General features: G+C 44.6%; 1 protein-coding gene across 1 annotated transcript in view; it reads right to left on the minus strand.

Annotated features, from left to right (window-relative positions):
• Positions 1-3,017: 3,017 nt before the first annotated feature.
• LSMT-L (Rubisco methyltransferase family protein) overlaps positions 3,018-25,625 on the minus strand; it is a 48,279-nt gene continuing 25,671 nt past the window's right edge. Inside the window, exons 2-7 of the mRNA XM_086495726.1 lie at positions 4,969-4,997; positions 4,674-4,888; positions 4,418-4,540; positions 3,901-4,317; positions 3,594-3,797; positions 3,018-3,410 (exon numbers count right to left, since the gene is read on the minus strand). Coding sequence (XP_086351852.1) covers positions 3,396-3,410; positions 3,594-3,797; positions 3,901-4,317; positions 4,418-4,540; positions 4,674-4,888; positions 4,969-4,997 — 1,003 coding nt within the window. The 3' untranslated portion in view covers positions 3,018-3,395. The remainder of the gene's footprint in view (positions 3,411-3,593; positions 3,798-3,900; positions 4,318-4,417; positions 4,541-4,673; positions 4,889-4,968; positions 4,998-25,625) is intronic.

The following is a 25,625-nucleotide window of genomic DNA, read 5'->3' on the forward strand; positions in this document are numbered from 1 at the left end:
AGGTCCACAACGAGTGCAGCAGAGAGAGCTCGTGGGCAGTGTCGCATCGCTGCGCTGCCTGCTGCAATGGCCCTCCATTTCGGCACGCGTTCAATATGGGTTGTAGGCGTCCCCTTCTAGATGCTGCACGGCGTGACGCGTCCCCTCTTCCAGGCGCTGCAGGGCTGCAGTGTGCTTTTCCACGCGGTGCAGAGCTCCGCTCAGACAGGCCAAAAAGACGCTGCATTAAAGGCAGCTGGCCACGCGCCATGCATCTCCACCCTCAAAAAGTGACGGCAGAAAAATTGTGCGTTTTCTCCACCAGGCCCGTATGGCCTCTGCAGGCCAACAAGGTGAAGAAGGTTTGATAAAATCAAAAGGACGTCAAGTCATGCAAAGTCATCTAAGGGCAATAAAGTCAAAAGGAAAACAAGTCATGTAAGGGAAATAATATCAAAAGTCAAGTCCATTGCACTTTTGTTGCCCTTTGCGCAAGCCAGTACCTGTGTTGGTATTGCCTTTACAGAATTCAGTTCGATGTCTTTCCTCCCACAGTCAGTGTTCGGGATAAATCATTTTCACAGACATACAAAAATCCCTCCAAGACAAATCTGAATCGGAAATTTTACAATACTAGCCAATATTTTTGCAAAATTACAATATTTTTCATGTATTTTAAGCGGTATAAGGCCAGGGTAGAGATGGAGGAGCCGGAGGAGGCCCCAGACGGCTCGGGTTTAGAAACAATGGACAAGCGCATCCACATAGATTCACCCTTTATTGATCACGATTCACCACACGGAAATTGGCAAGCGAGGCAGGCATTCTCTCCTTGGAAACATAAATGTATTGAATATATATAGCCCACCTAGAGAAATAGCGAGCTATAAAGGACCCACCTTTAGCACAGAGAGCTAAAGGCCACGCACGGCAAAAAGGACTTATTAACAAACTGAACACGCACGGCAAGCAAACTGAACACGTGCCTAGCATCGATTTTTTGTATCAATGGCGCCATGTAACCACCGGTCCACCTGGTCCTGGCTCCACACACGCACACACCCCCCCCTCCTCTCAGCACTAAAGGTCACGGAGCTTTTAATGAAGATTGAGCGGTGGGATCAATGGCACGCAAACTAGGATGTGGAGATCAAGGCGCGCGTAGCCCTTGATTTCGGGGGTAAACTAGGACAAAATATAGTAAACTTGGACAAGCGAGAAGCCTGTCCAAGTTTATTTATCATTTTATGGTTTGCCCACATGTCAACGTGCCTGTTGTTGCAGGTGTAGCGGTTAGTGCACTGGGCTCTCACAACGGTGGCAAGGGTTCGAGTCCCCGTGCTTGCGATCGGCGCCCATTTTTTTTGGGCCTTCATTCACCTCGGGATTCCCCCTTTCGACCCTCCGCGCGGATCCCATCTCTTTCCATCTGTGCCCTTTAGTGTTGAGGGCCTTCCCCCCCTCCCCAAAGGCCTTGTGTAGGCCAAAAAGTACATTTCATACCGATCAGTTGAAAAAACATTAGGTTCTTAAATGAAGGGACCCATTTACAAAAGAAAGTCAAAAAAGACTTAGTACAATGACAAAGACCCATTTACAATATAAAATGACTTGATATAATGTTACAAAACTTTTCAACTCAAGTAAAGAGGACATGTGTCCACCGTCGGCATGCTTTCCATCAACGGCTCAAAACTTGCACCTTTTCTCAACCTTCCCTATGGCTTTCTCTAAACCAAAAGAAATGAATAAATTCAATGCATCACATCCTATCACATCATTACATGAAAACATAAGTCTCTTCTTCTCTAACTTATTTTAGAAAGTCAATATGCCCTAACTCTCTTCTTCTCTAAAGCTTGTCTTTGAAAAACCAATATGCTTTACAATAGTGCTCGACACAAACCTAAGTTAAATTTTGCAATTCACCTTAGAAAATAAATGTTAAAATTAGAAAGTTTCGGTGTACATTTGCTTAAGTTTGAATACCTTTTGGCAAAAAACTGTTACCTTTCCGCAATAGGTTGTTAAAGTTTTTGGGAAAAAATTTAATTCGAGCACTACTTTAAAGTTTCAAATAATCTACAAACTACGTGCAGACGCACTCTAATCAATTGTATATGACACACTAATCAATCGCATAAGGACAAATGCACCATTACATGAATCCTACAAAATTTTCATATATTGCCAACGAGTGCTAGCTCGATTGATAGAGCGAGAGCCTCTAGCATCAAAGGTCTTGGGTTCAAACCCCCTTGACAGCTCGTGTGGCATATAGCCCTTAGGGGCTGCTCCCCAAGTCTATATTATGGGCTGGCCAACCTTATCCATCTAAAATGCTCCACCGCACGGAGTCGGGTGTGTGAGATGTAATTTCAAGTTGTATCTCTCTAAAAGATGATGATATTAATAATAAAATTTATCTATTGGGTTACCCATGACACAATGGTTTTGACAGCCAACACATATGCCACATTTGTAACACTAACATAAGCTATAGAGAAATAATAGGCTGCATTCCAAGAGAGACGGGCAGGAAGGCTCTGTCAGATTGTGAGAAAGGTCCTCTCAAGGACAGGACTATCAAGAATTATCTCTTTATAGGGATGTGCAAGGCAATATCCACTTGTAGAAACTTATTTTAATAGAATCCCAAGGGTATTTACCATTCCATGCATTTTGAACCGGGGAATGCGTTCCATAGAGAACGACGTTTCCAGATAACTTGAGATATTGTGTAAGCAATATTTGCGAGCTGAGGTTCATTTAAGGCTGCCACATGCATTTTCACAACCACTATTGAGATCCTTTTATGGTTCTTGCTTTTTATTATGCCTCATTTTCAATCATTGAAGAAATATGAAGCAAATTTATACACACACACTGTGGCATTCCCAATTCCTTTCCCTTTATGACTCAAGCTCATCGTTCCCGTGCCCAAAAGTTGTCCATTCCCCACAACATTCCTACCTATTCCGTTGTGACTAAAGTAAAATACCATGTACACCAAGATTGAATTCTAAGTGATACTCATGTCAAGAATATTTTATGAAGTAAAGATTGAATGACACTCATGTCAAAAAAAAATCATACAACTCGCTCACAATCCACAGAAGCCTCAATAAATTACATAGGCACCTTTGAGTCTAGTGAAGCAACATGTACATCTATATATACATTCTTGTCTTGACTTACACCATAAGCTTTTCTCAAATTTGCAAGGTAATTTTTCCACCATATATCCGATGTGGCTGTCCATTTTTTCGACACTCTGCTGTGCTGGTTACTTCAACATTGGCAATCTCATGCAACTAGAAACAACATGATCAATTCAGCAGGTGTGCATGCCTTCAACCAGCATGAGGGAATAGAGCCATGCAGCCTGCCCGCGCACTGGCTCTTGCAGATGCCTTTCAGCCCTCAAAAACCTGCAGGAACAATAACGTTGAAAACATGTTATTTTGCCAGATGCCTAGTTATCGTCCCATCAAAACATCTTTGAGCACAATCAATAACCAGCAAAAGTTTATTGCTTTACATGCATGAATGTACAAACATGAGCATATAAGGGAGCAGACAGATTCTTATGAGAAAGTTCCCCAGCTGTTTACCCAAGGAGTAAGATCGCCTCTGTCATCCAAAAGACCAAGACCGCGTAACCTCCTCGCTGCGTAATACTCAAGTCTATCAAGCTCTGCCAATCGAGTTTCAAATGACAGCTGCAATTCCTCCAAGGCTTTCTTTTCCCCTAACCTAATGGCCACAGCCATCTTCAACCTTGAGCTTAGGTCCCCCCTGCTGAGCAAATTCAAATCCTGCAATGCCCTCTCATTGATCAAAATCAAATCCTTCAATTCTTATCCACAAAGTTGCAAATCCATCATCACTTTCTAAATTTCAGAAAGAAACAGATCAGACCTCATCCATTGTGGTTGGGTATGCAGCCAAAGCGAAACGACACCCATCCAACACCGCTTTGCAAACAGCCTCTTCATTCTCCCTACTCACAGGCAACTGCAAGTGTTCCCACACAGTGTTCCGAAAAAGGGCCTCAAGTAAGAATGCATCTGCTCCACCTAAGGCAATCAATCGGAGAAATGGAAGCATGTTGTCTGGTAGCTCTTGCTCATGTACCAGATCGAAATACACAGTTGAACTAAGTCCATTGAACTCTGCAATATCTATCTTATCACCAAAAAAACGGTCAGACTCCGATATTTCGAGAGTCAGCGTAAAACAGTCCCTGACTGCAGTAGTTCTAGGGCTGCATTCAACGAAGCCATAATCCAATGCAAGCTGGCCATTGCCCTTCTTCTTTCCATACTGCATAACCACCTGAACTAAGAGCAGCAAAGTACCAGATCATGGGCAGTTAAACAACGATGACACACCTGGCTGGAACTTGAAATTGCACCCATGAAGTAAAGCCTTATACCTGCTCTCCCTCCTTAACAGCAACTGGAGCGCGCAATGTCAGGTATTCCCGTCTGGGGAAGAAACCTGAGCTCTTCTTCTCCCAGCTTGGTCCCTCCATGTTCAGAACCATTCCATGATTCACCTTGTGAAAACCAACAAGACCAAATCATTCTGAAAGCAGAAAGCCCACAAGATAGTAACTTAGGAATCCAGAACAAGAACGTGTAACCAGTAAATGTACACCAATGACAGGGCTAAGGGATTTAAGCATTTACAAGGTCTGCCAAAGGAACCAAGGCTAAATCATCCCCTGTTAAAGGAGGAAAGGTCCGCGACCGCAAGATACCGAATGCCCACAAGAAAGCCTCGCGAGTGAACATAGACTGATCAAAGAGCTGAGGATTGGGAGTAATAACGTCTTCCATTAATTGTGTATATTCATTGTATACATGTTGGTGGTAGCCTGAAATGGATCCAAGCAACTGTGTACCTGTATCGTGTATCCACATCAAGTATACAAACACATCTTATTTGCACAACGTAACTGGGAATGGGAAAACTATGACTAACCTTCAATTTGAGCCAGCTCTTCATCAGACCTGAATTCAAACGACAATTCACATTATTAAGTTCTAAAAAGGTTTGACATCCTTAAAGCAGTCTTCAAAAACAACAGACCATCCTTCACAAGTAAATAGTACTTTTGGTTATCAATAAACAAAACTCTTCTTTGACATAAGCAAATATGCATATAGACATCCTGCAGAGAAGTGAAAGATGAATCATAGTGCAACCTTTTTGAACATTCAGCAGAAAACAAGCTTTTTGTGCTTGAGAGTCTTCGAAGTTGTAAATCACCTATATCTAAAAAAAGCAGCAAACAAAACTCTATTTTATGTTCAGAGTAACTGACTTGTCTGCCCTTTTTTTACGTGCCGCAAGATCTTTAAGGAAGATTTATTTTTCTTGTTGATAGATTAAAGTGATAGCATTTGATTCAGGTCTATCTGCTACCATGCAACATCCTTTATTCACATAATCCCAATGGCTATTGCATCACCTGAGTTTAAAGCTTCAAAAGGTTTCCTTAACATGGGGAAAGATAAGCGTGGATCCGGGACTTAATTAAAGATTCTATCTGTGAGATCTTTTTGGGCAGATCGTATAAACTTTAAGGAGACTACAGTATGAACAGAGGCCTATAAAGCTTTGATCATCATGAATCAAAGTCCCACTATACACACTTTTGCTCATATAAATGACACTGCCAGGGGCCACCTATTTACGGTGTTAGGCATTTTTAGAACACTAGGTTTTAGCACATTTATGCTCACGTTGGAGGTTACTCTAGTAGTGCATGGCTCTTATTTTTCTAATCTAAGTTAAAGCCAGAACATTCTCATAATTCACTGAAACCGGTCCGTAGGGCGGTAGACTTTAGCTTTCACACCCGATTCTTTACTTGATAAACTTTACTTGACTTAACGACACAGAAAAACAAATAAACCTGTGACTGGAATTAACACTTCAAACAAAGCACTGCTTAGCAGCTAGAGTACTACCAAGCAGACAACGACACCCTATAGGCCCCAAAGACTAGCGCCCCTTTCGGTATTTCTTTATTCTTATTGGACTTGAGAAAAATCTGTAAACTTCTACAAGCTGTTCCACTTTCATCGGGCTGAAATTCCTCTACTCTAACCCGACTTCGACAACATAACCACAGTGGAAGTCTCCATGGACAAAATCAAGTAAACAGTGACTTTCCACGCACTTTAGAGCACTTTACAAAACCTGGCAAGAAATTACAGCACGCTGAATTCTCTGTTTTTGGCCTCTAATTTGCACCAAAACACTTGTTCCGTGATTCCCTAGCTTCCCCGAAGCTCCTGACTTGCACGCATCAAAATTGGCCAAAACCCTAAACCTGCAAAAAAAATACAGCAAGCTATAATTCTCTGTTTTACGCTCCAATTTGCGCGCCGATCACTTCTGTGGGTAGCCCTCGAGCTCCCGCACCTGTAGGGTCACCTGTCCTTTGACTTAGACGAGATTCCTGGCGCATAAATTGTCCTGTTTAAGCACCCAAGGCTTTCTCGAGGCTCCCCTGGCATTAGCTTTGCAGTTTAGGTGCGAAACCCTAAACCTGCAGAAAAACACAGTAGGCTGTAATTTTCTGTTTCGCATCATTTTGAGCCGAGCAAACACATCTACGCGTGTGCTCAGAGGCTCTCGCACACAATGGGACAATTCCCCTATAAATCGGACAAGTTTTCACACAAGAAAACTCTCCGTTTTTGCATTCCTTCGCAATAGAATTGTGCGTACGTATGGGGGATTATCAATTAGCTAATCCGGTTCCTGTACGGAAGGCTCTTGCCTTCGCAACCGCGCATAAAAACCCTAGAACTGTACATGATCATCTGAGAAGCCCAACTAGAGGGGCAGTACCATATGTGCAAAGGGGGGAGAGAGATGCGCGAGAGTAATTCGTCGCACTACATAGAGCAACGGAGAAGGCAAGCTTTCATTAAAGATGTGATCACCTGCACCCATTACTCACACACACCGAGTAGCACAATGAATAAAAATCAGCCTCCAACCTCCCTTTTGAGCGCCCTGTTGCTAATTGGACTATTTTCTTATTTTTAATGATTAAATCTCTTTTTTAGGATATTTTATTATGTGCACTAAGAATTGTTAAAAAGATTGTAGCTACAGGAACTGCCATCGGAAACGGACAACTCTGATGTGTCATTTGATGGGTGACGGTAAACATCGCGAAGGAGTTTCCGTAAGTTCGGTGGAAAGGGCCGGGTTATGAGTGCCCCTGATGCGTCACATGATGGGTGACGGGTGCATCAGCAAGGGGGCATCCTGTAGGCTAAGGAGGAAATCCGAACTGAGTAAGAAAATACGCGTAAGAACGCAAGCACAAGAATAAAGATGAGTTCAATGACGCTTTTTACGAAAAGCAGGAACGGTCGCGGGAGGACAGATGTTTTCCCGCGAGGAGTCTGTGTCTGCATTGCATCTATGTCATGTCCTGCACCCGGGGACACCTGGAATGTGTCCGTGTAGCATTGTTTTCATTGACTAAGTGAGTTTTTAAAGTTTGAACAGGTTCACACTTTATTTTATTAAAGTGACCGGTCACTTTTAAGTGACAGGGCCTTTATTAATAAAATAAAGCAAGTACTTCAAAAAAAGGCAGCACTAGAAAAGCTACGCAGAGGGGAGGGGGCTGAATTTGCGATCTTTCTCTCTCCTCTCTCTAGGAGCGCTGGCTCTGCTTTTTGGGCTGCTATTCCCACCAGGTGCCAGAGCCTATAAAAGGGCAGCAAGCGTTCCAGTTTTCATACGCCGGAAGCAGCAGAAAAACACTAGCGCTAGGATTCTGGAGCAGAGTCGGGCGACGGAAATTGCAAGTGTTCGCGTGACGACTGAGTACGGAGGTCGATTCTCCGAGCAAGGAGCGACAGGTATAATGTGTTGATACGCATTGAGAATTGTTGCTTTGTGTGGTTTGTTTTGCAGGAATCTCCCGTCTTACGGGAAGTCCCTTACGAGAAAGTACGGCTTCATGCCTAAGTCCCTTACGGGAAAGTACGGCTTCACGCCTAAGTCCCTTACGGGAAAGTACGGCTTCGCGCCTAAGTCCCTTACGGGAAGGAACGGCCTTGTGCCCAAGCCCTTTACGGGAAAGCACGACCTTCGGGTCTAAGACTACAGAACCAAGGGGTTTCCTCGGGTTCTCGTGCTTGTATAAGAATTCTCCCTGAATAAAAGAATACTCTTAACGGGGGGGGGGGGACCAGCCCATCTTCTGGTCCCCAATACTGTGTCGATCTTCTCCCTTCTCTCCCTTTTGCAAAGTATTTTATTTTCAAATTTCTAAGTGCTCGTGTACGCTCCCGTTTTGTGACAGTGGTATCAGAGCTCGGACTCCTCTCTTTCTCTGCAAAGAAGGACGATTCCGGGAAGAACGGGAAGAACCATGTCGAGCCAAGGGAGAAGCGTTGAAGAAGAACTTCAACAAGTGCAAGCTTAGCTTGCGGAGTTGCAACAAATTTTACTGTTGCCGGACGTCCAAAAGCTTTTGGGCGGAATGAAGAAAACGAATGGAACTGATGCAGCCAAGCATCCAGACAACACTGTTGGCGTGAGACCACAGGAGGCAAGAGAAGAAGCACGTGCCAAGGTGCACAAAGGATCTTCGGATCGGAATGAACGGCCTACTTCAAGGAAAGGCCAGGAAAAAGCGCTCTCTCTGCTAGACGAGAGCAAGGACATCTCTATCTCATCTCCATCTTACTCTCCTGATTATACTTCTACTTCTCGATCATCTCGTCAGAAGAAGGAAGCACCTACTACCGCCACTACCATACATCAACCTAAAGATAAGCCTCGATTCAAGAAGCAAGGTCGCAAGTCTCAACATCGCATGAGAGTCTTCAAATCAGGCGACAAGGACATCAAGTTCGAAACCTACAACGGACGGAGAGACATCTCCAAAGCACTGTCCTTCATCAGACAGTTTGAAGTCGCCTTTACCAATGGGCACTTCACAGAAAAATCCAAATTACGCCATGTGGGGATGCACCTCAAGGAAACGGCAAGTAATTGGTGGTTAGCCAAGATTCTGGAAGGTTCTCAGGCCAGAACTTGGGAGAGCTTCAAATCTGAATTTTATGAACAATTTCTTCCACCTGACTTTGAGCAGGACATACGGAAGGAATGGGACTAGCTTGCCCAGAAGGAACATGAAAGAGTAACGACTTATATGGACAAGTATTGGTCGGTTCTTCTGAAGGTCACTCCCTTCATGAAGATTGCCGACGAGGAAAAGAAAAGAAAGTTCGAAGCAGGTCTCCTACCGCAGCTTCGAAAGAGTATGAAGGTGTATCCGCATGATACTCTTCAGAGGATGATGGAGTCAGCAATCATTGCTGAGGATTTGCACTCAACTGGGACGCCCAAAAAGACGGAGCATAGCACTTACCGTGCAAGACAAAGAGGGGTCTACGATGACCAAGGGGGCCAAGGAAGAAAACGTCCTCCATCGAGGGACGATGATCATTCTAAGAAGCCAGAGGGCACTGGCAAGCGAACTAAGTATCTTTCTCCTACTCAACTTTAAACTTTCAGAGAGGAAGGAAGATGCTTCTACTGTGGCCAGAAAGGACATATGAAACCGGACTGCCCACTAAAGCAGCAACGGCAAGAACAAGCCTCTACGAGGCAAGAGAAAGCAAGGAAGGAACCCGCACCACCAAGCTCGAACTCAATTCCAGATGTTCAAGGAAACACAGAAACAGAGAAAGGGAAGCGTCAACTTCTGAAGGGCTGGGGGTCTTTGAACAACCAGCGAGTACTGATTCTTTATGATCCAAGATCCACGGATAACTTCATCTCCCTGGATACTGCAGAACGTTTGTGCCTTACACCGGCTCAGCTTGGCACACCGGTTACATCCGGATCGGCATTCAAGGGGTTGACAACCAATGCAACTCCCGTGCAAGGACAGCTCAATCTTCGGATTGGTGAGTACAAGGACCGCGAATCATTTTTGATGGCACCCATCGAGGGATGTGATATCATCTTGGGTATGCCATGGCACTTTCACATGACACCTATTCCCGATTATGTGGAAAAGACCCTCACTTTTGATCATGGGGGTAAGAAAATAAAGATTCAAGCTGATGCAGGAGATTGGCAGTTCCCAATTGTAAGCCATATCTCCATTAAGAAAGAAATGAAGAAGTGTGCTTCTGCTTACTTTGAATTTTACAAAGGATAAAACTAGTATGGACTCTCTCTCTAGTCTGGAAATTAAGCGTCTTCAATTTATTGAAAAGTACAAGGATTGTTTCACGGAAACACTTCCTGACGAACTCCCTCCGGTACGCCCGGAAGATCACCACATAGATCTCATACCGGGTAGCTCGCCTCCAAATCAACCCCCTTATCGGGTGAGTCTTGCTCAACAAGAGGAAATTTTGAAGCAAGTCAACGAGCTTCTAAAGAAAGGGTTAGTACGGCCAAGTGCTTCACCTTACTGCTCTCCAGTTCTACTGGTGCAGAAGAAAGATGGCACGTTTCGAATGTGCATAGACTATCGATCTTTAAACAAGATCACAATCAAGAATCGCTTTCCGATCCCTCAGACTGATGATATACTTAATAAGTTGCAGGGTGCAAGTGTCTTTAGTCGCATAGACTTAAAGAGTGGGTATCATCAGATACGGATCGCCCCTGAGGATGTCCATAAGACTGCTTTCCACACAACCTTTGGACTATATGAATTTTTGGTAATGCCTTTCGGCTTGACCAATGCTCCTACGACATTCAATCGCATGATGGACCGCATTTTCAGCCCGTATCGAGCTTTTACGGGAGTATTCTTTGACGACATACTCATCTTCTCTAAGTCAGAAGAGGAACATCGGAAGCACTTGGACTTAGTGTTTCAAGAATTGCGAAAGCATGAGTTGCATGTGAATGCAAAGAAGAGCGAGTTCTTTCTCTCTGAGATACACTATCTCGGCCATATAGTCTCCCACAATAAAGTGAGTATGGATCCTGCCAAGATCCGAGTGGTAGAAGATTGGCTTATTCCCACTACGGTACATGATGTACGTAGCTTTCTGGGATTATGTTCATATTATCGAAGGTTTGTTCGAGGATTTGCTCATGTAGCAAGACCACTTCATGATTTGACAAAGAAGAAGATTCCTTTCAGATGGGGATCGAGACAACAAGGAGCTTTTGATCGGCTCAAGTACTTGCTAAGCCATGGACCTATTTTGATAGTGCCTGACTTAAGGAAACCATTTGAGGTTCACTGCGATGCTTCAGGCGATTGCATCGGAGCAGTGTTAAACCAAGAAGGCCATGCAGTGGCATACGAAAGCAGACGGCTTAAGGATGCAGAGTTGCATGCATCAATCTACGAAAAGGAACTCACGGCTGTGATTCACGCCTTATCCAACTGGAAGCACTATCTTCTAGGAGCGGATTTTGTGATCAAGACTGATCACCAGAGTTTGCGGTACTTTCTTACGCAAAGGAAACTATCTGAGAAGCAGATGAGATGGGCCAACTTTTTGTCTATGTTCCACTTCCAGATCCGTCACACGGCTGGGAGTAAGAATGTGGTCGCGGACGCATTGTCTAGGCGGCCAAGGGTGAACGCTATCACTTTGGTGTATCACCAAGAATTAGAAGCACTATCGGATTTGTATCCAAATGATCCAGACTTCTCCACCATTTGGGGAAAGCTACATCGTGGAGAGAATGAGTTTCCCGATTTCATTCGGGACGGTTATCTCTACCACCATCAGGCCATATGTGTGGCGGAACCATTAAGAAAGAAGATCATGGATGAAGCACACGCTTCGCCTTATGCGGGTCATCGGGGTATTCTCCCTACGACCTTAGCAATGGAAAGATATTTCTTTTGGCCTAGCCTTAAAGCAGACATTGATAAGTATGTCAGGGAATGCTTGGTTTGCCAAAAAGTGAAGTATGATCGGCATAAGACGCCTGGGTTGCTACAACCTTTGTCTGTGCCTAATGAACCTTGGGAAAGTATTGCCATGGACTTCATCATGGACCTCCCTAGAACTCAGACTGGAAATGACGCGATCTGGACCATTGTGGACAGGTTTAGCAAGCAAGCTCACTTTATACCAGTCCAAAAAACGATCAAAGCAGATCATATGGCTAGGGTCTTTCTAGCACAAATCTTTAAGCATCACGGGATGCCTAAGTCTATTGTGAGTGATCGAGATCCTCGCATGACAGGAAATTTTTGGCGTGCCTTGATGGATAATCTTGATACAAAGCTGAATTTTTCATTTGCCTACCATCCTCAGACGGACGGGCAAAGTGAGATAGCCAATTCCACAGTATTGGATATGTTAAAAGCTTATGTGTCAGACCGGCAATCTGATTGGGAGAAATATTTGCCTCTTGTCGAGTATGCGTATAACAATACCATACACTCATCGACGGGGAAAGCACCTTTTGAGATTCTCTATGGTAAGCCTTTGCTTCCACCCATCCTTTTAACTAAGGATAAGATCTTTGCAGCAGATGAAATTGTCCGGGATTTGGACACCGCCTACGGGCAAGTTAAGAGAGCTATTCTACGCTCTCAAGAAAAGCATAAGAAAGCTGCAGACAAGCACAGAAGGAATCTAGACTTAACAGTCGGACAGTTAGTCTTACTCAAGTTTGAGAAGGCAAGACTTAAGAAACAAGCGTCTCATAAGGGGAAAGTGGTAAAACTTTCTACCCGTTATTATGGGCCGTTTAGGATTATTGAGCGAGTGAATGATGTCGCTTTCCGATTAGAGCTACCGCCTAATTGGAAAATCCATAATGCTTTCCATGTGAGTTTACTCCGGCCGTATGTGGGACCGCCTCCGAGCCAGCCTAGCGCTGAGGAACCTCCTGAGGTTGAGGAAACAGAAGAAATACTCCAACCGGAGCAGATAGTAAGTCATCAGGAGCGGTCTCTCAAATCCGGAAAGATAACACGGAAGTATTTGGTTAAGTTTAAGAACTATAAGAATCTAGATGCTCAGTGGATGACGCAGGAGGAATTAGCAGCTTATCCCGAGATACTGGAGGTATATGTCCAAGCACTACAGTTGAGGTCAACTGTTTAGAAGCCAGAGGGATGTTGCTAATTGGACTATTTTCTTATTTTTAATGATTAAATCTCTTTTTTAGGATATTTTATTATGTGCACTAAGAACTGCTAAAAAGATTGTAGCTACAGGAACTGCCATCAGGAACGGACAACTCTGATGTGTCATTTGATGGGTGACGGTAAACATCGCGAAGGAGTTTCCGTAAGTTCGGTGGAAAGGGCCGGGTTACGAGTGCCCTTGATGCGTCACATGATGGGTGACGGGTGCATCAGTAAGGGGGCATCCTGTAGGCTAAGGAGGAAATCCGAACTGAGTAAGAAAATACGCGTAAGAACGCAAGCACAAGAATAAAGATGAGTTCAATGACGTTTTTTACGAAAAGCACGAACGGTCGTGGGAGGACAGATGTTTTCCCGCGAGGAGTCTGTGTCTGCATTGCATCTATGTCGTGTCTTGCACCCGGGGATGCTTGGAATGTGTCCGTGTAGCATTGTTTTCATTGACTAAGTGAGTTTTTAAAGTTTGAACAGGTTCACACTTTATTTTATTAAAGTGGTCGGTCACTTTTAAGTGACCGGGCCTTTATTGATAAAATAACGCAAGTACTTCAAAAAAAGGCAGCGCTAGAAAAGCTACGCAGAGGGGGGGGGGGTGGCGGGGCTGAATTTGCGATCTTTCTCTCTCCTCTCTCTAGGAGCGCTAGCTCTGCTTTTTGGGCCGCTATTCCCGCCAGGTGCCAGAGCCTATAAAAGGGCAGCAAGCGTTCCAGTTTTCATATGCCGGAAGCAGCAGCAAAACACCAGCGCTAGGATTCTGGAGCAGAGTCGGGCGACGGAAATTGCAAGTGTTCGCGTGACGACTGAGTACGGAGGTCGATTCTCCGAGCAAGGAGCGACAGGTATAATGTGTTGATACCATAGTTACCGAGGAACGCCCCCTAGCCCCCGTTCCGGCGTTCCGGGGGGGCAGTTTCCTTCCCGAACGTTCCGAAACGTTTGACGTTCCGGGTGGCCAGTGCAAACTGGAACGGCCGTTCCGGAACGTTCCGAATGCCCCCAGAACGTTCCGGAATGCCCCTGGAACGGCCAACGGCTACAAACAAATTTGGCAAAAATTGAAAAAATTGAAGTAAATGTTTGGGCTTCTTTTTGAAGTGTGCAAGGCCTCAAGGACTCATAAAATGCACCCCCCTCCCCCTTTCTCTCCACAAGCTAATCCTCAAGGCTCAAGCTCTCTCCCTCTCACACTCTCAAGATCTCTCCCTCTCAAGACTCACTCTCTCAAGACTCAAGGCTTTAAGCCTTCAAGCTCTCTTCCTCTCCCTCCCACTCTCTCAAATCTCTCCCTCTCCCTCTCTCTCTCTCTCTCTCTCTCTCTCTCTCACACACACATCATCTAGTCATAGCAAGATTGAATGGTCTTCAAAACGAGTTTTTTGTGAGTATTAGAGTCAAAGCACTCTAATACTCCTTGTATTTAAACACGAGGAGCTAAAAAATGCACTATTTGGGTGTTTTTTATACCTCCCGTTCCGCGCCGTTCCCGTTCCGAACCCCTAGCCGTTCCCCCGTTCCGCGGGGATCCCGTCGCCGTTCCCGTTCCGCGTTCCGGGTAACTATGGTTGATACGCATTGAGAATTGTTGCTTTGTGTGGTTTGTTTTGCAGGAATCTCCCGTCTTACGGGAAGTCCCTTACGGGAAAGTACGGCTTCACGCCTAAGTCCCATAAGCCGTAAGTCCCTTGCGGGAAAGTACGGCTTCGTGCCTAAGTCCCTTACGGGAAGGAACGGCCTTGTGCCCAAGCCCTTTACAGGAAAGCACGACCGTCGGGTCTAAGACTACAGAACGGAGGGGTTTCCTCGGGTTCTCGTGCTTGTATAAGAATTCTCCCTGAATAAAAGAATACTCTTAACAGGGGGGGACCAATCCATCTTCTGGTCCCCAATACTGTGTCGATCTTCTCCCTTCTCTCCCTTTTGCAAAGTATTTTATTTTCAGATTTCTAAGTGCTCGTGTACGCTCCCGTTTTGTGACACGCCCCCTCTTGGGATGAGCTTCTGGAGAATGAGAGTTGACCTGCAGGTTGCTCTTCTACTGCCTTGTGTCCAATTTGCTCCTTTTGGTTTAATTCCTAGTACCCACCAACTTATAAAGTCCTGTCGAGGGGCCTCAGTGAGCCTAGCCGCTTCTTTACTAGTACGATTCCAGTGCCGATTGGCCCAACCATCTCGTGGCTGCCTGACCTTGACTCCTACGGGTCAAACTCTCAGCCAATGGCCGTTTCACATTGGCCATGCAATGTCCGAGCATTTGTGATTTTAACAAGAGGGTCCCAATAATTAAATAAAAATCAAGGGAAAGAAACCAACATAATATATATAGTGACTGTCATAGTCTCGTGACATACCCCCCTCTTAAAATCGCATACGTTCTTGATTGCATGCCATATATACATGCCATAGCTGATTTAGTGCGGTAAGCACCCTTTTATCATCGCATGTATCCGCAAGAAAGACTGTTATACATGTGTACAAATGACTTAATGAGACCTTCATACTTTTGTCAAACAATGTATACTGCTATTGCACTGAATCCTTATGTACATATGGAGTGCTAGTTTTATCATCACCCCTCTTTTGAGCACGTGTCAAGTCCTTTGACCTTTACTCTACTGAAGTGATTTAAGTTGGAAAATACACAGGTTGTAAACCAAAAGCTTCAAGGTAAATACATTTGGTGACTCTATCAGTTCAGTTTTTTCCATCCACTTTACATATGTAACAAATTGCTGACGTGTCAAAGCCCTGAAGAATGGAGCCAACTTACAGATGCTGGCCGAGGGGCCTAAACCCTAAGAAGAACAAGTAACAGAAGAAGAAGTCCTACCAACTTATGGCGACCCCCTCCGACGGGGCCCCAAGTGACATAAAGGAAATAAAGCAGGACTCACACACACACACACACACACAAGAACTTGCGAAGCAAGCTGATGATGTGGCAAATTTTCGAAAATCACGTTGGCGGATGACGTGGCAAAACTGTACGGATTTCCGCTTTTCACACGTCATCCGTTATATGGTTTCTGACATCTTCCTTCGGAGTGCAACTTCTGGCAGAGTGGGGTATTCTGAAATGCTTGCCATGGAAACCCTAGCAGATTATATCTTGAAATTTCTCGACATCTCTCAGTAGATGTCTCTTCACGATCAGATGACCTTGGAGGTTCGGTGCAATTGCTATCTTGGGACTACCATCGCTGCCAGAGGAACATTGCCTGCCCAAGAGCTGATGGACCATGCTGTGCTCGGCTATGACCTTATGGAAGGAATCTAACCCTAATTTTTGGTGCAGGTTTCAGGATGGAAAGTCAGTCGACTTTTCCAGCTCGGCTGATGTCGAGATTGCTTTTTAAGTTTGAAATCTATTTGAGAACTTGTTTTGGTGATCCTATTTGAAAGTTGTTTGAAATGGATGGTATCTGTTTTGAACCTGTCTTGGTGCCAATTTGAATTGTTTGACTCTGGTTTTAATACTGGTTTTAATGATTCGTGATTTTACTCTCGAGTGGAGTAGTGAGAAATTATGTTTGAGAATGCTTGTTCATACTCATGGCCCGGACCCTTGTGGTTATTTGCGGGGGGAGTATTGAATGATTAAAAAGTGTTGTAATTTACTCCCGGCCCGGACCTGGATGGTTATGCAGGAGGAGTATTAAGAACTCTGAACAATAGTTACTCTCAGCACCTCCAAACGACGCAGGCTGCGGTCTGGGGGGCATTTGGTTGTAAAAGGCCTCTATATCTCCCGGCCCGGACCTTTTTAGGTTATGCGGGAGGAGTGATGAGGGTGTCGTTAAATATCTCCCGCCCCGGACCTGTTAGGTTATGCGGGACGAGTGTTCATCGGCGACTTTATGTTTCTATGTCTTGTAACATGCATATGTGAGCATTTGTGTTGCATTGTGATGTGCCAATTACTGAATATTCCTAATTGGATGAGATTGCCTGGGTATGTAATTTTAGTACATCAAGACACCCGTGTAAGATCAGTACAGTCTCGGTGTGATGGCTAATTTTACTACGCTGGAATATCAAGAGTTCTGATCTGGACGAAAGGAGAAGCTAACTCCTTGATCAAAAGAGCCGAAAGGAGAAGCTAACTCCTTAACAAAAAGAGTAAACTGGTTGTCCCTCGAAATGTCTCTCGGAAAAAAAATTTGAACTAACTTGAGTTGTTTTGCAAATACGATGTAATCGCGATTACTCTCTTTCAAGAAGGGGAGATGTAACAAACTGCTGACATGTCAAAGCCCTTAAGAATGGAGCCAACTTTAAAGATGCTGGCCGAGGGGCCTAAACCTAAGAAGAACAAGTAGCAGAAGAAGAAGTCCTATCAACTTATGGGGACCCCCGTCCGATGGGGCCCCAAGTGACATAAAGGAAATAAAGCAAGACTCACACACACACACACACACACACACACACACACACACAAGAACTTGCGAAGCATGCGCTGACTAATGACGTGGCAGAACTGTACGGATTTCCGCTTTTCACACTGGCGGTGCTGACGTGGCAGGACTGTACGGATTTCCGTAAATTACACTGGCAGCTTTTTGGCATTGCTTTTGGACCATAGGCTTTTGAGTTTGAAGGCTTTTCATTGTAACTACTTTTCAAGCCAAGGGCCTTTAAAGATGAGGTTAGGGCTCATTCTCTGGCATGCTTCCTTGAGAAGGTGCAGAGTCTGAAGTACCGGCTTGTACTATGTTGATGCCACATAAAGAAATACCAAAACGGGCGCCAAGGTTTGGGGCCAATACTCTCTGGGGTGGAATTCCGCCACTCCGTGTCGCGTGTCGCGTGTCGTCTCTCTCTCTCTCTCAGTTTATTTTGTTATTGAAGTGCTAAAAGTCTGTTCAGTCTATTCTTTTCTATTGGCACGTGGTGCCCGTCTTGTGACAACATCCACAGGTGGATAGCTTTTGAACTTCACCAAATAACGTCTTGCAACTTTTCCCTTAACTTTTCATTCTTTTGGCTTGTCCTCCATAAGACTCCGCTAAGTCTTTAGCCTTCTCTGCATTTCCTGACCCCCGGAAAGCTTCAAGAGTCGCTTTTGCAAAGGACCACTTTGCTGAATTTTTCTTTGACCGACCCCCTTTCACGTTGCCCTGAAATCCGTTGTCTTCTCCCTCCAACAAGGCATGACCAATGTTGGCAACTTCCATAAGCTGAGTAAGGGTGGCCACTTGATTCTTTATGCGGTAATCCCTCAGCCCTTTAGGCAGCCCACAACTATATTTCTCATTCTGCTTCGTCAGTGGCACAAACCTGTAGGAAGTTACTCAGAGCAATGCTTTACAGAACTTTCGATTGTACTCATTTAAGCTTTTGCATGAAGCTGCATTGAGTTGGTGCCAATCCGTCATGACATCAGCTTCAACTTCATTTGACAGCCACGCAGATACAAACATTTGCTTGAAGTATACCCATGTGGTGGGTGCCTATCCTTTAGCAACAGTGTCGTCCACTATGAACGCACATTTCCTTTCAAGAAAGTGGCAGCTTTCTTGACCTTGGGGGCCTCTGTAAAATTCCTCCCTACATAAGTTGTATCAAACTGTTGGAGGAAGGTAAGATACTAAGATACTAAAAGCCTTCGCCTTATCCTCGAAACCACTGAAGGTATCAAACTTTACAGTTGCACCACCTTCCTTGTATGGTTTTTGCTTTTCCAATGCTCCCAAATTATCATAGTGAGTTACAACACCGTTGCTTCGCCATTTTGTACGGCTGGTGATTGTCCCGGGCTAACCACGCAATGCACACCACGTAGGTTGCACAGGCAGACACTTTAGCACGTGTCCGGCCGGTCATTTTTTAGCTTGGCTGGGTGCACACACATTTTTAGCCATTTTTGGGCTTTTATGTTTTTTGCACCAGTTACACATTTTTGTCCTATCTCAACCCAACATTCTATAAAAGCAATGCTTGGGGTCTTGTAGTCATTCATTGTGTTAATGAGAGCATTTGTGCTTCTAGCGTTCTCTCTCTCTCTCTCTCTCTCTCTCTCTCTCTCTCTCTCTCTCTCTCTCTCTCTCTCTCTCTCTCTCTCTCTCTCTCTGTGTGTAACAGACTTGGACACTCCAAGTCAAGAATCAATCGCGACAGCACCAAATAACCACTTCAAAACAATTCACAGATCACAATAGATTTGCACTGGCCCGGCGGAGTTCCGTGCCTAGAGATATTGGCCCCAAAGACTAGTGCCCCTTTCAGTATTTCTTTATGTATTAAATCAATGTCAAAGTACAAAGAGCGGTTAGGGTTTCACTCTCAGACTCTGCGTCCAGATGCTCTAAGAAGTGAGCCCTAAACCACTAATAAAAAGATTACAAGGGATGCCCAAAAGCAAAGCCCCAAAAGCTTTCAAAAATCCAAAGCAGTTTCTTTCTCTCTCAATGAGAGCAAAATAAAGCATATCCATTCTCTCTCTCTTATCTCAACTTTGCGTAGCAAAAAGCTTGCACAAATTGCGTCGCAATTGCTTTTCCCCAGCTTCCATAAATTCCGGAAAAATCCGTACACTGCTGCCACGAGGCACTTGCACCAGCTTTTAGGGTTTTTTAGCCACTTAGGGTTTCAGCCAGCAGTTAGGGTTAGGGTTTCCAGAAATTAGGGTTTCTGGCAGAAATTAGGGTTTGCAAGATTTTTAGGGTTCCTGGCAGAAATTAGGGTTTCTGTTGTCGGTAGCCACATCATCACTTTGTGACATACCCCCCTCTTGAAAGCATTGTAATTGACCGCGATTACGCCTACAAAACCGACAGAAGCCATAAACCGTCTTAGCAGACACCGATTGTTAGTACCTACGTACTAGTACACATCTAGCACATGTACCAAATCGACAGTCACATCACACGACATCACAGGACATCACCAAACATCACAAGACATCATGACATTCAACATTCATTCGGATCTTAGAGCATGATTTATTGGCAATGTAGCTAGCAATCGCATCTAGGTCCAATCGGGACCTCATCGATGTCCGATTGACTAACCCCTATTGCAACCATGTCTATTCGAGATCAATCATACCAAAATGATGCAGTCATTTTGTCTATCAGTTCCTGCACTTAAGAGAAGTCAAGAACAAATCAGTATCATAATCAGGAATTCCATTTCATTAAAGTCATACAGCAGAATACTGTTAACTTTCAGTATCTCTGAAGCTCAAAGAGACATCATTGACTATAGTATCTAAATCAAGGCATCTGTTGACAAGAGAGCGGAGCGACTCCCCTCTTGTGCATCCCACTACACTAGATCTCCAGCCAAGCTGAATTCTGGGTTCCGTTTGGAATCGACTATGCTAAACCAAAAGCATCGGGGTAAAGTTTCACAATCTGAGAAGTATCTGCTAGGTCCTCCTCCTCCATCCACTTCGCATCCAATGCAGGATAGTTCTTGAACTTAACCAAGAACCGCCTTCGGACTTTACCTTTATTCTTCGTATCCTTATGTGCCAGAATCTGTTCAGGAACAAGGATCTCCTCGTTTTCTTCCACTTCGGGTTGCTCATCAGGCTCCCCATCATCAGGCACATCACCCTTAAAAGGTTTCAAGAGGCTCGCATGGAATGCATTGTGAATCCTCCAAGTATCAGGCAGTTTCAATCGGAAGGAGACATCATTTATCTTTTCAGTGATCTGGAAGGTCCGTAGTATCGCATACTAAGCTTTGGAAAAAGCCTCTCCTTTCCCTTTTTCTTTCTTAGGCGTGCCTTCTCAAAACGTAAGAGCACCCAATCATCCTCCTTCAATTTCAAGTCGCGACGATTGCGATCCGCTGCCTTTTTCTGTCGTTCTTGAGACTCCTGCAAAGTCTCGCGAACCTTGGCAAAAGCGGTATCCAAATCTCGCGTATATTCATTTGCTTCAAAGATCTTATCTTTCATGCTTAGGAAGGGTGGAACCTTCGCAGCACCTTCAACAATCTCAAATGGCGCCTTCCCTGTCGAAGAGTGTATCGTGTTATTGTAGGCAAATTCCACCAAAGGTAAGTACTTTTCCCATTGAGTCTTCTGATCAGAGATATAAGACTTCAATAAATCTAGAACCACTGAATTTGCAATCTCAGATTGCCCATCAGTTTGCGGGTGGAACGATGACGAGAACTGCAACCGTGTGCCAATGTTCTCCCAAATTGCCTTCCAAAACAAACTCGTAAATCTGGGAACTCTATCGAAGACAATCGTCTCAAGCATGCCATGTAATCTGAAGATCTGGGCCACAAACAGTCTCGCTAAGTGATCCGGCTTGACTGTTTTCTTCACTGGAATGAAATGAGCCTGTTTGCTAAATCTGTCAATAACAGTCCAGATACCATCGTGACCACTCTGTGTTCTCAGGAGATCAAAAATGAAATCCATCGCAATACTTTCCCAGGGGCGGGTGGGTATGGGTAAAGGCTGTAACAATCCCTGTGCCTTATGCCTGTCAAACTTGACCTTCTGGCATACTAAGCAATTGCGCACAAACTCTTCCATATCCTTTTTGAGTCTCGGCCAAAAGAAATCTCTCTCTACCCCCTTCATGGTGGTAGCAATGCCGCGGTGACCTGTAAAAAGTGGACAGTGGCATTCAGTCATAACCTTTTCCCTCAACGGTTCTGTAACGCACAACATTGTCTTTCTCATCAAGTAGCCTTCCCGAAGGGAGTATCCAGCTACTGTCTCCCCATCCCGTATCCGTGTGAAAATATCTGCAAAATATGTATCTGTGGCATACTGATCGACCATATCCTCGAAGCTCCTATGATGTATCGCGGAAATAGCCAGAACCAACGGCTTTCGAGACAAAGCATTTGCCACCACATTCTTCTGTCCTCCCTGCACATGGACAATCTAAAAGTGAAACTGTGACAAGATGTTCGCCCACCGCATCTGCTTTTCCGAAAGCTGCTTCTGTGACAAGAAGTAGCGCAAACTCTGATGGTCTGTAAAGACAGTAAAATCCGCTCCGAGTAGGTAATGCCGCTGTCGGGGGATATGTGTTCGAAACGTGAGCCGCGCAGACGCCGGGCCTTTGGCTGTGGGAGGTGTCAAGAGAACAAGAACAACAGGTGAAAAAGGCTCTGTCAATCACCGTATCCTTCAATTAATCAATTTAAGCTCTAAGTACATTCTGTTGGCAATAGCCAAGTCGGACTGTTAACAGCACCGATACTTAGGTTCACTGAAATCGAGGAGTTTAGGCTCCCGTTACAATTACCCGGGCCGTTAACGTCTCCGTGATTTAACAAAAAGGATTAACTAAGTTTAAGATGCCGTCGATGATCAAAATTTTCCTCCATGTCGTATTTCCATGCTTTGAATGTTGTTGAAGTCTATATATTTGCATTGCTTTCTATTATTGAGCTCAAGAGATCTTTCCTTTCTTCAAGGAGGACGATAGAGAGAGAGAGAGATTTACTTCTAGCCGAGGACGAGAGCAAGAGAGAGAGTGCTTGGCTTCACCTTCTCCAGCTCTCGCATGCCTGACCTTCCCTTCCCATAATCCTCACAATCCTTCTTCCTGTTCTCTCCTGTACCTTCTTGCTAACTTTTTGTTGCATCAAGGTTGAGAGAGCGAGAGAGAAAGCCTTCGTTTTGTCCTCCCTTCTTCTCGGATTTGCTTAAGAGAGAGAGAGAGAGAGAGAGAGATCTTCTCCAAGCTCGAAAGACCTCGCTCTTGCTTACTCCCTTTCAATTGCTTCCTTGCTCACGGAGGACGAGAGAAAGAGTGCTTTGGCCTTGTGTCTGAGAGAGAGAAAAGCCCCTCCCTAATCCTCCTTGTTCTTCTCTCTTGTTACTCTCTGTAGTAATTAGGGTCGAGAGCGCACGAAAAATTAGGTTTCCTATCTTGAGCCTCCCCCCTTTTTTGCCCCACCACGCAGTCATGGCGCCGTGACTGACGTGGCATGGGAGCCAGAGCTATGACGTGGCAAGCCCGGAGCTGACCAGTGCAAAATCTGCCTCTGCTCCTGCCGCAATTGAGTGCCATGGCGAGCTAGGAACTTTTTTCTTCTGCACGATGCCCATTGGAGCTCTATTGTGCGTGCTCAACGCTTTTCTCTCCCCCTGCGCCCTTCTACGCTGCCTGCACGCTTTTCTCCATTCTTTTCTTCTTATTTCACACTCAATTATTCCCCCCCCCCCCCCCCCCCCCCCCCCTTGGGCGGCCATACTTATTGGCTTTGGGCGGCCGGACTTCCTTTTGGTTGCCTTTGGGCGGCCTTGGCCCTTGGGTGGCCACACTTGGTATGCATGTCGGCAAAGCATTTCCAAGCACAAGATTTTCTCAACAGTACTCGAGCAAATCCCGCAATCAACACGCTCTAGATGACGACATTTGGACAAAAAGCTCATCAGGAACCTTTCGTGCTTTCATAACGGCACCACATTTAGCGTATTTAATTTCCAAAGCATATCGGTTTGCGGTATTCCCTAATTGAAGCTCAAAAACTCCCAGATGGCACTCTGGCCGAGCCGACTAGACTTGCACGGAACCAACCCCCGGTGAATCTTTAACGGCCAATAACTTGGCAACTGGAACTCCGATCACTGATCTGAAAAGACCGACGCGCTCCACAAAGCGAGCACTTCAAGCCCATGCATTCATTTCATTTCTGTCCCCTCAGCTGCAGTTGCCCAATCCGGTACGGATTTGCAATCGACTCAATCTTGAAACTGTCGTAACTTCTTCACCGTGGCTCCAATCGACCAGCTATAAAGACAGGCAGGTAGAGCACTTCAAGCACTGCAGTCTAGACCATCATATCCCATCTGTGCTCACTTCAAGCATCCTTTTTAGCATCATTAAGGCATCAGTTGGCCCTTTTAAGCCGCATCTGGCATACATTTATAATTAAACTTGGCCTGTTAACAAGCCCTCATCACTGACCATTAATCAAGTAGGCTTCAAAGAAGCTTAGCTTGCATTTCTCTGCTCTTTTCCTCTTCATGGCAGCGGAGCTGCACGACATCCACCCGCTCTAAACCTGCACAGCCTCCGGTCTGTGCCAACAGCACTTCAATTTGCATCTGCTACAGGTACCTTAAGCTCTTTCCATCATCAGACTCGCATTACTGGTAAACATATGAAAAATGTGAAATAAGGCTTATACCCTATCATCAATGTTCTAGCTTAATCATTAGGTAGCTGCCCATCAAAAATCTCTGAACTATATCTGCCGTATCTTCAAAGTATTCAATTATGAAAAACCTGTTTAGTGAACCCCGCCAGACTCAAGTGCTCCAGTTAATGATGCACACGGCTTGACCATTAAGCTCGCTTTAAGGAACCCTGTCAAGCTCAAGTATGCCTTACTCTGTCAGCACACGGAATGGCCGTCAAGTCCTTTACCTCAAGTTCTGGTAGCAGAACCAACTCAAAAGATGTGAAGATACTTCATCAATTATTCAAAGAAGTCAACTGGAAGCCAGCCATGTAATCTTACTAAGACTGCATAACCGAAAACTCTTCTGACTTAGCATAGATCTAGAAAACAAAATCTTGTACAATGCAACCTGCTACAACAGATAACTGGTATTCTTCAAATCAACAACTTTGCACTTTAGTAGCCCCCGGGATTAAACAGGAAACCAATCATTTGTCCCACTGTGAGCTTTTCTTTAAAAATTTTGCACCGTCCTCCAGGATCATAGGAAAAATACAAGAACTTCCAATCAGTAGAGCATAAACATAAACTAACCCACAAATCTTCATACAAACTGCATGGATCATATGGCATATAAGTCAATTGCCCCAAACCATGCATATATTTGTCACCTCCTGGGTCAAAAGCTACCTCAAAATCTCCTACATCATAGGGTAATATCAGATCCCATATAGCATCATGTAGCCCTAGATACTGCCATATTCCTTGTGCAACTGGCTTATCCAATTGTCGATCATCAATCACATGTTCACTCTCCTAGTATTGGAATCCCAATCATGCATATCTGAATACATCAAGTCTCTGTAAAAACTTTCTTCATTAGGCTCAAAAGATGCATCTAGAAAACAATTCTCTATCTCGTAGAGGCTCAAAATCAAATAGTGCATCATCTAACAACTGCATCAGATCATCATTCGATTTATCTGAACAAACTTTCTCATGCATGAATATAGATTGATTAGTATCCTTAGCATACTAAACGTATCTGCAGTAAACTGCTCTTCAAGTCTTTCACCCTCATTCAAATATCTTTGCACTTCTGTAGCACAAAGTTCAACATGCACATTGAAAATTTTATCTACTGCCCTGTCTGTATCATCGGCACAATGAAAACAATCATATTCAACATCAAGAGATTGCACTTCACTATGCACCCCCTCTGAATTAGCATCCTCAAGTTCATGATCATTCTGCCATAGTGCGAGCCCTGTGTCACAAATTCTCGATAAAAAAGAAGTTTGCTCCCTCTCTAAATCACCATCATCAAATTCAGGATCAGTCTGCCAGATCGATAACTCTAGGTCACAGAAGCGTGTCAAAGGAGTCTGCACCCCCTCTGAAT

The sequence above is a fragment of the Adiantum capillus-veneris genome, chromosome 22 (assembly GCF_014529385.1).
Source record: "Adiantum capillus-veneris isolate H3 chromosome 22, ASM1452938v2, whole genome shotgun sequence".
In the NCBI taxonomy this organism is placed as follows: domain Eukaryota; kingdom Viridiplantae; phylum Streptophyta; class Polypodiopsida; order Polypodiales; family Pteridaceae; genus Adiantum; species Adiantum capillus-veneris.